Source organism: Podarcis raffonei, chromosome 13 (assembly GCF_027172205.1).
Source record: "Podarcis raffonei isolate rPodRaf1 chromosome 13, rPodRaf1.pri, whole genome shotgun sequence".
In the NCBI taxonomy this organism is placed as follows: Eukaryota; Metazoa; Chordata; class Lepidosauria; order Squamata; family Lacertidae; genus Podarcis; species Podarcis raffonei.
In genome coordinates this window covers 17,664,474-17,677,671 of record NC_070614.1, presented here as the reverse complement: position 1 = coordinate 17,677,671, position 13,198 = coordinate 17,664,474, and the positions used below count along the sequence as shown (strand labels likewise).

The 13,198-nt window shown below is 46.2% G+C and overlaps 1 protein-coding gene and 1 long non-coding RNA gene across 7 annotated transcripts in view; one reads left to right on the top strand and one right to left on the bottom strand.

The window, feature by feature from the left end:
* The window catches only part of SHANK1 (SH3 and multiple ankyrin repeat domains 1), a 105,042-nt gene that overhangs the window by 66,151 nt on the left and 25,693 nt on the right, over positions 1–13,198 (bottom strand). For 5 of the 6 annotated variants that reach the window (XR_008327337.1, XR_008327336.1, XM_053362736.1 and 2 more), the window contains exons 2-3: positions 8,485–8,727; positions 1,627–1,830 (exon numbers count right to left, since the gene is read on the bottom strand). Coding sequence is in view for 4 of the 6 variants with exons in the window: in XM_053362736.1 (XP_053218711.1) it covers positions 1,627–1,830; positions 8,485–8,694 (414 nt within the window). In the remaining 2 variants the exon portion in view is untranslated. The remainder of the gene's footprint in view (positions 1–1,626; positions 1,831–8,484; positions 8,728–13,198) is intronic. The other variant, XM_053362739.1, reaches the window with a different exon arrangement.
* Positions 1,555–12,270, top strand: LOC128400531 (uncharacterized). The gene is made up of 3 exons (XR_008327340.1): positions 1,555–1,632; positions 11,677–11,846; positions 12,171–12,270. It is a non-coding gene; the product is annotated as an uncharacterized LOC128400531 (long non-coding RNA).

The following is a 13,198-nucleotide window of genomic DNA, read 5'->3' as shown; positions in this document are numbered from 1 at the left end:
ATCCTCATCCTCATTATTATTTTTAATGACCAATGAGTATTTGCATGTGTTATGAATGCGGTTACTTGAAAAATATTGCCTGTACTATTGCCATGAAATCTCACACTGATTTGAGAGAAAAACCCATCATGGAAGAGAAGAACCAGGAATATCTGTTGGGATTTTGTTTGTGTTTTTCCAGAGAGTGGATGGAAGTGGGACAGACCTACTTACAAAGTGTATTTGCTCATCCACTATTATTTCTGATCAAACAGGTCTGGCATGTTTTTGTAGTTTCCAAAACTTGCAAGACCCATTTGGTCAAAGATTACCGAGGGACTAAAATAAAAATAAATAAAAATGACTGTTTCTACTATATGTTGCAATGGGTCTATCATACCAATTTTCACTATCTTTCCTCTACCTCCCAACTATCTTAAAACAAAACAATTATCTGTCTCCAGATTTAAGTTGATAAAGGTTGGAGGGAAAGACACCCAACTTTCAAAACAGTAGGTAAAAGGCTTCCCCTTTTTATTTAAAATAGTCATATTTTCTCTTATTGTCTGACAACAGGCCTACAAGGCAACTGACATGCCTGATTCACAGATAATGCTAAGCTATGGTTTGTTGAGTCAAAGTGTGGTTTGTTAGAATGCCTGAACCCAGCTCAGTAGATGAACCATGGTTTATCTTTCTAGCAACAAATCATGATGTAAACCAATGGTTTGTTATTGATTTAGAAATGGTAGCTTGTTCTAACTATGGTTTGGTATTATGTTCAAAATGGACAACCTTGGTTTGTTGGATCATTCAAGGGGAAGAACAGCTGAAGAAGAAACCAAGTTCTAGAGAAAAAAGCTGTGGCTTCTTCTCTTGTCTGCGGGATGACTCTTGTGGCTCAAGCCATGGTTAAAGCAAATTATGGTTTAGCTTCATGTGAAGACGCAAAGAGAAAATTAAACACCCAATAAACATAATATTTTAAGGCAGTTGGGGCCTAAGGACAGCCGGGACTGTGTGCAATTATAGAAAATGCTCTTTCCCTATTGCCTGCTGCCTGCTGCTCAGTGACTGGGCTGATGGTGAATAAGGGGTTTGCTGCACCCTGGAACTGCATGGCCTAGTAACCAGGACCAGATAGTCCCAGGTATAGGATCTTCTCCTATACCTGGGCAATTACTCACTGCTTCTCAACAGCAGGGCTGCATAACTGATGAAAAACTTTAGAGGGTGGGAATGATGATATGATCACTGCCTAGTCTTGTGGTGGGAGAAGGGGCACCCAGAGGAAATAATCTTCCTAACAGAGTCTTCCAAATCATGTCTGAGCCTCTATTGATCTTACTGATATTAGCACTTTCGTTGGCTCTGCTTTTTAACTCTGCTTTGTATTATTTATACAACTGGTCATTGTAAGCTGCCTTGAGGGGCTGAAAGGTACAATAAAAATATTTTATAAATAAAAGCATTTTAAAAGCATGTGTGTGTGTATTGGGGTGGGGGATAGCACTGACATCTCCTTTGCAACACTTTTACACGGCCTGGGCTATTTGTTTTTATATTGGCTCCCAAAGGCTCCATGCCCCCTTGCCGCTGGCAGTCCTCCCTTCTGACTACAGTATGCTGTAGGACCAGCAGACTTACCTCCAGGTAGGGCACTCCCTTCTCGAAACTCTGTGGGTACTCGCGCAATAGGCGCTCTTCGTCCAGGAATTTGGCATCCCGCCCATTGGTGGCTGGCTGGAAAAGCCCATAGTTCAGCACGTCCTTGAGGCTTTCATTGAGAGTGCAGAGGATCTGTTGCTTTGCCACCCAGATGGCCGCATCAGGGTTGAAACGAAGGCATTTCTGAAATGGTTTTGGGCCAGTGGGAGAGGGAGGGGTGGAATTGAGAGCAAAAGGAATGCATCAAAATGGCACAAAGTGGCACCTTGTTTTGAGTTTGCTCTAAAGCAGTGTTTCGGCCCTTTTAAATCTGGTTTATTGATCCACATCCTCTCTTTCTTCCAAGGGACTCAAGGCAGCTTACAGCATTCTGCCCCCCGTTTTATCCTCGCTACAACCCTGTGAGGTAGGCTAAGCCAACAGACCTAGTGATCACTTGTCCAAGGTCATCCTTGGGCATCAAGGTCATCAAGCTTAATGGCTGAGAGGGGATTTGGACCTGGGTCTTGACCACTCTAATCACGATGCCACACTGGCTTAAAAAGAAAAAAGGGATTTTAATACTGATCTTTCTACATCCTGGGCTATAAATTTTGTGATGGTAGGCGGGGGGGGGGGAGTGGTAAGATTACATAACGTGGGGAATGAGCACAGAAGAGTCAGGATCTAAAAAAGAGGTAGCTTAATAAATTTACAGTTTTTTGATTGTAGAACAAGATTGTACAAGAATATTCCTTTTGCTCAGCTAATTTAGTTCACAGAGAGGGGGTCTTTGACCACCTCTCCCACAACAGTCATGTTGGGGAGAAACTATTATAAAGGTAATTTAACTGTCAGCACTCCCAGACCTTATGCGTCTCACATCCACATCATATATTTAAAGCTGGGAACTGTAGCTCTGTGCGGTCAGCACCCCGAGCAAACTACAGTTCCCAAGACTTTCCATTACTGTTAAAGTGCTATAATTGTTAAATGTATGGTATGGTTGTAGTTGTGAACAGATCCCGTAACTGGTTGCTGATGTTCACTGTAATTTTTTTAAATAAAAAACCCCCCTTCTTAATAAAAATCAGCGCTTTTCTGTTCATCCCAGCTGCCTTTGCATTCATCAGCCAGGAGAACACTAGCATTATGTTTTCCCACGCCGTTGTGCAGAATGCAGCCTGCGTATTTTCCATCTTATCTCCGCAAATGAAAGGGACAGAGATTGCACTTTTTAAAAATGAAAAACAAAAAGCACTGTTAATTGAAAGCTGAAATCCAGGCTACGGGGCTGCAGTCTCCCTGAGGGGACAAAGTCCCTACAGGCCTCCTGCAGCTATTGCCTGGGGCAGGCCTAATTTCGAGTGATTCCTCAACAGAGAATTCCAGGCAAAATCTGAGAAGTAATACAGATATCGAGCTACCAAGAATTTTATCGCAAAATGAATTACAAGAATGGTGACAGAGGGCCTATCTGTAGGCAGTATCTCTGTGTGTGTCAATGGCAGTGTCTGTTGTAATGCACCGTGTATGAGGTGCCTGCAAACCTGCTTTCACGCCGGTCAAGTCTTTAGCTGACCCACACCTGACGTCATGTATGCCCTACATATATAATGTCAGATGTAGGGGTAGTGGGTGTGGCTTGCCAAAACAGTCTTATAGGCCGAATGCTGGGCCTTGCCGGCCAAATTAGGCCTGGTGGGCCTAATTAGGTGCGCAGGCCAGAGGTTCAACACCACAAGGATAGACAGTATATGTTGTCCCAAGTCTTCTTCTCACTGCCTCTGGATGTATTATTATTATTATTATTATTATTATTATTATTATTATTATTATCATCATCATCATCATCATCATGCCCTTCACCCAGGTGGGCTACGGCAATTTAAAATACAACACCAAGAGTATGCAACATGTACTCTTCTTTCATCCCCGATGCGCTGTCACTGCCTATCCTGACAGGCAGGCAAGACACAACGCCTCTTCCCATCAAGGAAATTGCTAGGTTGAGAACGCAACATGCCAACTTGATTACTCCGATTTACATTTGCGGCAGGGGCATTTGAGCCGCGCGTGGCGCAGGCCACGTCCAAAGGGATGGTTCCCTGAGTCTCAGGCATGCTCCGTCAGTAACAGCGCCTGCCAGTCACTGGGTGCATGCGCCCCATGGCCTCCTCTGCCACATGCAGCGGCAGTAGGAAACGTGTGGGTACCCGTGATGAGGGTGCAACGGGCCAGAATGGCAACATATTTATACAAAACGGACCCACACATAGTACTCTTGCAAGCAACTCGTAAAGCAGACAGGAAAAAACTCCTTATTTACACAGTCAAGGGTCGGTTTCTGATTTGATCCGCTTTTCCTTAGGACGTCCCTGTTTTCATTGGAGAAATGTTGAAGGATATGGTAGGATGTCCCTGTTTTCATTGGAGAAATGTTGGAGGGTATGAATTTGACTCAAATGGGATTGGTGCTCCCGCCTTTTGCTCTTTTTACGGCACCAGGAGTTTCTCTGCATGGCTCTCAACTCACGTTAGCACCAATACTCTCTCTTTCCAACTACCTCCCTGCCTCCTTGCCTCACCCCTCCATCTTCCAGGGTCAGATTTGGGGAGTGGGGGGAGGAGAGGGGGTCATGAAGGGACAACCAGCCCGACACATGGTGCCAGTTCCATCCCTGTTTCCATGGTCACAACAATTTGTGATCTCTAGCAACGGTTTCCATGGTTGCCCCTGTGAATAGAAATGGGACCCAAGATGAAGGGGGAGAACAGCTTTAAAGAATCAGTAAAATGTTATGGGTTTGGGTGTTGCTGTTTTTTGTGTGGGGACTGAGAAAAAAGAAAGGCGGCCTTCTCCAAAATAGTGTAGAGACCAACAAACAATGGCCTTTGGGTAGCTTAATGTAATATTCACATTTTAAACCCCATCCTCCAAAACACTGTGTACACAGAGGAGAAGTGGTGTTATACATATATGGTGTGTGTGTGTGTGGATATGAAGATGCAGGAATAGAGGACTCAAACGAAACGGCTAACTGAAAGAGACTAAAGGTTATTTTAGTCAGCTCTCAATAAGACTCCATCTGCCCTATACAGTATATTTAAAATACTTTCACGCCGCTTTTGACAGACATGGCTTTCCCCAAAGAATTCTGGGAACTGTAGTTCATGAAGGGTGCTAACAGATGTTAACAGACCCTTATTCCCCTCACAAATTCCCAGAGCTCCCTAGGAAGAGGGACTGACCGTTAAATTGCTCTGGGAATTGTGACTGTGAGGGGAATAAGGGGGCACCTCTGGCATTTCATCTGTACAATACTTGGGCCAACTCTGAACACCATCTAGAACAGACATGTGTTCTTCTAGAACAGTGTTTCTCAAACTTGAGTCCTCAGCTGACTGCAACTCCAATCATCCCTAGCTGGCAGAACCAGTGGCCAGGGGTGATGGGAGTTGTAGTCACATTTGATATGATTTATAAACTATTGGGAGTATCCAGCGCTAGTCCTACCACTGGACATCATTAGCTTAAGTTCACTCATTTCAATGGAACTACTCAGAGGAAAACTAAGTTGGATACAGCCCATTGTTCTTATTGTAGAAGTATGACCATAGGTCCTACTTTGCTGAGGGCGGTCTTTTATTTGACAGCCCTTCTTTTTTTGAAAGAATATCTAGTCCAAGCCTGGTTTAAAGACAAAAACCTTAAAGAGTGGGTGGGGGAATGAAGTTGCACATTCACCACAGCGACCAGCTACATAGTGGATTAAGCAGCCATTCATGGGTCAGCTGTTCATAGTCTCTCCTCTGCTGGAATGAAAAACATTGCATTGCTATTTAAAGTATAGTCATTATTTCTAAATGTGCATGTATGCATGCAAATTAGCAAATGCAAATTTGTTGCAAGAAGTGCATCTTCTTCTATTTGGCAAAATTTACCCTTTCCAGGTTCCAGGTTTCACCAGGCCCTTGGCAAAATGTCTTCTGATATGCCCCCTCTCTCCACCTGGTAATAGCGGCAGAGGTGGATGGCTGCTCTCTCTCACAATGCCCCAGAACAATGCTGTGTTGGAGATGCTGAGGGAAATCAAAATGGTGGCTCCTACATCCAGTTGCTTTTTAAAAGCCGGGGTTGAGGCAGCAGTGTGCCCTGACAACTCCCAAAGGCTGCTGTGTGCTGATGCTGGGCCTAGCAGCAGCAGCAATAGTAGCAGAAGCAAGATTATACTTCCAGGGTGGATGTTACTCTTGAGAAGTGGTTAACTTCTCAAAAGAGATGTACAGGAAGACACAACCTCAGACCCAGAACTGTGGGGTTGTGGGTTTATTATGACAAAGACGTTCCACATATACTCAAAAGTTCTCTTGCCTTTTTCAGTTTTTTTCAATGTGTTCTGGGATTGAGCCCCACAAACATGGACCCCAAAAATAGTGGGGGCTGTGAGGACGGGGGGGGGGGGGCAAAGAGCGGTACAGCTCCCACAAAGAATGGCCAGGGATGTTGACCCCTTCCACAAGGATGACCTGGCATATACAATGGCGGCTGTTGTCAAAAGCCGATTTGTGTCCTTTCATTTTTCCTTTGCTCAGTTGCCAAGCTGCTTAAGGTTTCTTTCTTTTCGTATCCATTGTGAGGAACTCATTTTCCACAATGATGAACAGTATAGTTTATGACCTCATGACAAGCCCATTAAATGAGCAGATGTAGAAAATACACCTGAAAAGTAAGCAACACTCAGGACATCCTTGACCACCTCATCTTAAATGCAAGGTTCAGGTCCACAGACTCATTTTTTCAAGGTGATACAGAAGTCATACAGTGTGGACTTTCTGGGTTTAAGAATACTACGGCTCACTCACAAACCCCTGGAATAGGGTGGGGCAAGAAAAACAAATTTAAAAAGCTAATAAACCCTGATATGGGGGTGTTTGGGGGGTGTTAGAGAGGCTCTCATCAGTGTGTTCTGCCAATGTGGTATAGTGGATGGGGACAGCTGGACCAGGGTTCAAATCCCACTCAGCCATTAAGCACACTGTCTCCCAGCCTAATCATACATCAGTCATAGGGGTTGTTGTGAGGATAAACAGGGGGAGAGAATCATGTGCGCCATTTTGACCTCCTTGGAGGAAAGGTGTGATACAAATGGAATCATCGCCGAGTGAGATGAAGAAGGCATGTACACAGGCAGCGAGACTTCTGGGGTGCCCAGGGAGTGGTTGTGCAGCCATGCAAGGACCCTAATAGCAGGCAGGGGGGAAAGGGAAGGGGGGGCAGGGGAAAAACACTTTGCCTAGGTCTGCAGATGGCTCTCCAAATCAAAGGGTTGCTGGATAAAAGGACTGGTGCTGGTGGCAATATCTGTATGTGTGTGTGTGTGTTGCTGAGTGTCCTGGTTTTATTGCTAATGAAGTGAGGAAGGAATCAGTTCCCTTTAGTGCTGAGCTAAGGATGAATCCAGTTCTGCATTAATTACCCCTCTAGGGACTGAGGTGGTGGTGGTGGTGGGGTGTGTGGAGCCCAGCCAAGAAGGGAAGTCCCACTTTTATTTGTCCATCAGCCACAGACCTTCCTGGGCAGCATTGCAGAATCAAGGAACACACATCCCTGTCCACAAAACTCTGCCCATTTAACCGAATCCCTCCTTGAGCAACCCACGCTACGCAGATTATATCATGTCCATCTGAGGCACAGGGGAAAGGAGCAAACAAGGAGCCCTATATCAGAGGAAATCTACCCGATTACTGAAACGATTTGGTAAAATCCTGCCCAACTGCCTCATCATCATACTCTACAACACATGTGGAGAACCTGTGGCCTTCTGGATATTGCTGAAGTACAACTCCTGACATCCCATTGGGGGCTGATGTTCAACAACATCTGGGAGGCCACTTTAAAATATATTGGGATGACCCAATGTCTCTCATCCTTGCTCTTTGATACCTAACCCTAAGTACACGTAACTGAAATGACAACATATTCTCAGTGTTGGCTCCAGGTTTTGGAGAACCTTGTGTAAGACCTTCTGCCCCGTTCCCTCCCAGTGAGTCTAACTCCATGCTGCCATTATCACAAACTGCTCCCCCTTCTCTTCCTCATCTCTGCTGCCACCTGCATGCCTGCCAGGCAGAGAGCCAAGGAGCAAACAGACAGTGGCATATGCCACTCTTATCTGGGCAGCCAGAGCAAGAGATAGCTGAACAAGCAAGCGGACTGCAGCTGTGAAGAGGAGGAGCAGGGACTACCTGATTGTGCCAACCCTGCATAATCTGCTTCCATTTTCCTTCTTGTAACCCCTCAGGGCAGAGACCAGCCCTCAAACTTGCTACAGCACCTACAGATGGCACTATTACTATTGCTATGAAAGGGCCATAGCTGAGTAGCAGAGCACCGAAAATTTCATGCAGAAGGTTCCAGGTCCAATTCTGGGCATCTGCAGGTAGGGCTGAGAAAGATGGGAGTCCCTTACGAAACTGCAGAGAGCTACTGTGAGTCAGTGTAGACAATACTGAGCATGATAGACCGTCTGACCCAGTTTAAGGCTGATTCCTAGGTTCATCGTAACCATCTAGATGGCTAGAATTACGCCACAAAACACAAAAGCGTGTCAGCTAGGGATGGTGGGGTAGAGACGGCAAAAATTAATTTTGAAACCGGTAACTCAGCATCGCCTGTCGCTCTTGTCTTCAGTGGGTCGGAATTTCTCCCCAATGCTCAATATAGAGCTCGGCTAGATTCTTTAAAAAAACACAAAATATCCTCCACACTTGCCTCCCGCTACACCTCAGCATGCACCTGGGCACAGGTGAGCTTCCATGCCTCTCCCGCACTCCGTCCCCTCTTTGGTTCCTCACCGTCTGGTGCAGGTCAGGAATGCCAATTCGGAAGACCATCATACTGAAGTGTGCGTCCTCGGGTACCGACATGGAGCGACTGTGGTCAGGGTTAGCGGGGCTGGCCGGCGGGCTGGGCCCCTCGTGGGAGGTCTCCGAGCCCGACTCCCCCTCGGGGCACTGGGAGAGGTGCTCCTCCTCCTCCGCACTTGATTCGGGGCTCTGGGGCATCGTCGGGGGCGCTGGGCACCATCACTGGCTGCACTGCAGGGATGGGGAAAGAGAAAGAGATTAAAGGTTACCTCTGTGGAGGAGCATTATAAGAGATGTGCAGCCGCTTGTCTTCCTTCTGGGCTCCCCAAAGGTATCTGGTTTGGCCATGGTTATAACAGGATGCTGGTAAGATGGACCACAGGCCTGATCCAACAGATCTCTTTTTACGTCCGTAGCGGTAAGGGGACAGGGATGGCCTCTACAGCACTGCTCTGCCAAGATGTGATCTCCTAACACACACGTATTCAGATACAGAAATATGGTCTTTGAATAATGCATTCTGAGCAAGCGGGCACAGACCCAAATGTGCACACACACACACACTCTCACACACAAACCAAGGCTGACAGGCAAGTCAAGCAAAAATGAGGCCTCCCTTCTCTTGCTTTCTCTGCTATACCGACACAAAACAAAGACACGCTAAGGCGTGCAGACAAAAACATGCAGACATACAGTACTACGACTAGAGTGGAATCTAGTCCAGAATCTTTGTTCTGTTGTTTCACCTGGTGATGAAGTGAGCTCAAAGCAATCCATTACAATGTATTGGAGCCTCACAGGGTGGCCCCTCTGGAATTTGTCACACACACACACACACACACACACACACACACACTTGTAGATCTGTCTGTGCTCGGTTACCAAGCGCTTAAATAAATGACCTTTCACAATCCCTTTCAAAAACATGCATTGGGAGAGGATCCCTAACTTGGCACAGAGAGAGAAATACAGGACAAAACCTCATCAATACAGGATGTACCACTTTACACTGGAATACAGGACAATCCTGTATTATACAGGACAGTTGGCAACCCTAGCTGGAATCTAATTTCACCACCCACCCCACAGCTTGTGCCACACAGGAGGTCCAATTATGTTTCTTCAGTTGCTGCTCCTTCCTTGTGTTTAATACAACTCCGTTCACTAGTACTGAGCAAGAGGAGTGGAGGGGGAGGCTGCAGTCAGTAAGCCCCAAACTGGGGGGCGGATGGGCAGACACCCCCCCCTATTGTACCAGGGATCGGGGTTGAGGGGAAGTAGGGGGTCACATTTCCTACATCAGCCTTTGGCTTATTAGCTCTGAATCCCTGGAAGACTTGCTGACAGGCAGCTTGCCTTGATCTGCACTGAAACCAGGATTCGTTCCAGTACAGACGTGGCAAGAACCCTGGGGAACATAGCTATGAAGAGAGAGATGGGGAGAATAACTTGTGCGCAGGGAGGAACACAGAGACGTTGCAAGCTTCGTTTTTCAATCCGCACACAGTCACCTGCTTCCCACTCCTACTTCTGGAGCATGATTATTGAGGCAACGGCCCAGTTCGCACATGACTCTAAACTAAACCATGGCTAAGCGTGAATGTGTGACCATGTGGGTACTCACAGGAAAAATCCCAGCCGCTTCGCTCCTCTCCCTGTTCTGCTGCTGCTGCGCTACCTGTGCTAACCATGGTTTGTTACATCCAAACAAACCATGGTTAGTGTTACATCTGAAGCTAGGCTCATGGTTTGTCTTGCTCCCAACCATAAGCTGTTGCCAAGGCTTGTGGTTTGTATGGAAGAGGCAAACCATGAACCTAGGTTATTATGTAATGCCAGGTACCATAGCAGCAGCAGCATAATGGTATATGGGGTCACACTTAGGCATGGTTTGATTTAGCACCACTGGGTCATGGTGCGCGATGCTTTGAACAGGCAAAACACTTATTTTAACATGCTCCCAAATGGGTCCTTAGTGGCACACGATCAGATTGATTTGCATGCATACATGCCTGCATGATGCTTCCAGATGAGCTGCTTATTGAGCATCCATTCTGATTTATTTTCAGGGAGCTTAGACAACGTTGGCTGCTTAATATGCCTTCATTCTGATTTATCTGCGGGAGGTTAGGTGATGGGTCATCAAAGCAAGTGCGGTGACGCACTTTCTGAGGCATTCTCCCGCTGCTTCCTTTATCACGAAAAATCCAATCTTTTGGGAATCCCTCCCCAAAATGGCAAATGCCTGGAAATGCCCTGAATAACATGCACATTCTCCCTCTTCGCTTGCCCAGTGCTTCCATTCTCTCACTCCTCCCGCCCTTTTAATTTCTGCATGTCCGTCGGATCTTGTCCCCCCCCCACCTTTCCCAGTTCCCTGTCTCTGTATTTCCTCCACAAGACGTGCAAGGCAGAGATCCCTCGCTTCAGGTCCTTGCTCCGCATGCCGGCCGAATGTTCCCTTCCGCCCCAACCACCTCCACCCCAGTCTCCTTCACTGACTTTTCATGGTCCGTGTCCCAGTTTCCAGCCGGCCCCAGGGCCCAAGCAATCTGTGTGCAAGCAGCACACGACGTCCCAGAAAGCAGAACAGCCCTGGGACGCCTGCCCCACTTTCGACACCTGCCAAAAGGGCCTATAATTAGCCCTAAAGGACACCATTTGCTCTGAACCCCCTGACACCTCCAATTTCATTTGCTAGATATTATCGCAGCCAGGCAGATATTGTGGGCGGTGGGGCAGGAGGAGCAGGGGTGTAATGTGGGGAGGGCCAGGGGTGCCATAGCCCTGGGTGCATGATATGGAGGGGGCATGAGCCAGGTGCCCCCACGCAGGGATCCCTGCCCTGTCTGCCACCAGGATCGTGGGTAGTAACTGATGTAAAAGACTCTCTGCTTAAGACCTACTGCTAGTGTAGACAATAGCAGGTTAGATGGGCCAGTGGTCTGTCCTGGTATGATGTAGCTCCCCATATCTTCTCTGTGGAAATGAAACTAATTCTGGCATCAGTTGCAGGTGGCAACTAGAGAGAGAGATATCCCTTGTTTGGCAGCATACTCAAGTTCCAAGTGGCGGAAGATTTTTTTTGCTTAGTCAGCATTTTAAAGCAAACCAACCAACCTACATGAGTTGGAACTCAGGTATCAAATTGACGGTACACTTCTCCAAATTTTTGCAAAGTCAGGTTCTTTTGTTCGGACCTGCTAACCTTGCCGCATGATGCCACAGTGAAGAGCTTGGCTGACCACTGCTTGACCCCACACTCAACACAAAGGCAACCAGCCCCATACCGACCAAGTCTAATGAAGTCTTCTCTGCACTGGTTCCAGATTGGGATTGTCTTATTGGAGGTAGTGATGGGTGTGTGTGTGTGCGCACGCTAGGTAACAGCTTGTTTTTCCGCTCAAATATATGCACATAAATGTGTATTTATGCATGCAAATCCATGCAAAAATGCATATTCTGGGGGAAAGCGTAGAAAAGCACACAAAATGTGTATTTTAGCAGAAATTGTATACAACTGTTAAATGCACTTTTATTTTAAAAATCCACAAAAAATGAAATAGAGAAGAATTCTGATTGAATGCACACAAAACCTACGTAAAATGGAAAAAGACTGATCCATCCATCTGTACTACCACAAAGTTCTCATAGAATTTCTCCCTCTTCCTCAGAATCATCAGATAATGCCATAACTAAAGATAGGTCCTTGGAAACATCAAGAATGCCAGAAGAAGAAGAAAATCCCCAGGAAGCCAAGTCAATGAGATCAGAGGGCAATTCACACAAACATCTGGCCCACTTTGAAGTTAATACAAGCTGGCTTTTTCAGTAGGAGCTCAGAGTCCACCTCGGAAATGGTTCATGCTCCCTTTCATGGCTCAGTACGTCCCGCAAAAATCTGTTCGAAGCAGGCATTGAAAATGGGGAAAGCACCACTTTAGCAGGCAAAAACTAAAACGAGAAAATAGCATCATGGCTTTTGCCAAAGAAGCCTGGGAACTGTGGCTCATTAAAGGCATTGACCTCACAGCGCTATAATTTCCAGCACAGTTCTCAGGATTCCTCATGACTGTTAAAGTGGTATAAGGGTGCGGATCCGACCCAGCACATGACAGGCCTGGGACAGACCTTATTTAAAATACTTGGGAGTATCCTCTTCTCTCTCTCTTTTGTAAAGCAGGTTGAAACTAGATTTGCTAAAATGCTGTAAATGTAGACATGGACTCAAGACAGATCTGATTCAGTTGTTCAAGTCCAGGGCACCCCAAGTCTCTTGTGTAAAACAGGACATTCCGCGAGATGTTTGATACTGTAAATACTCCAGATGGAAGTTAATAACGATGGTGTTAAATGGTATTAGCACAAGGGTAGTAAAATGTGTGCATATATAACACTTGTGTAACACCTCAAGTGTTACCATTACTGTAACGTGTCACTGTTATGTGTGAGACTACACGTAAAGACAGGCAGGCAGGCAGACAACACAGAAGTGTCGAGTCTCTTGGAAAAGAGAGACCATTGCATACCCTCCAACATTTCTCCAATGAAGCTAGGGGCATCCTATTCAATAATGATGATAATGATAATAATTTTATTATTTATATCCTACCCATCTAACTGGGTGGCCCCAGCCATTCTGAGCAGCTTCCAACATACCGTATTTTTTGCTCTATAAGACTCACTTTTCCCCTCCTAAAAA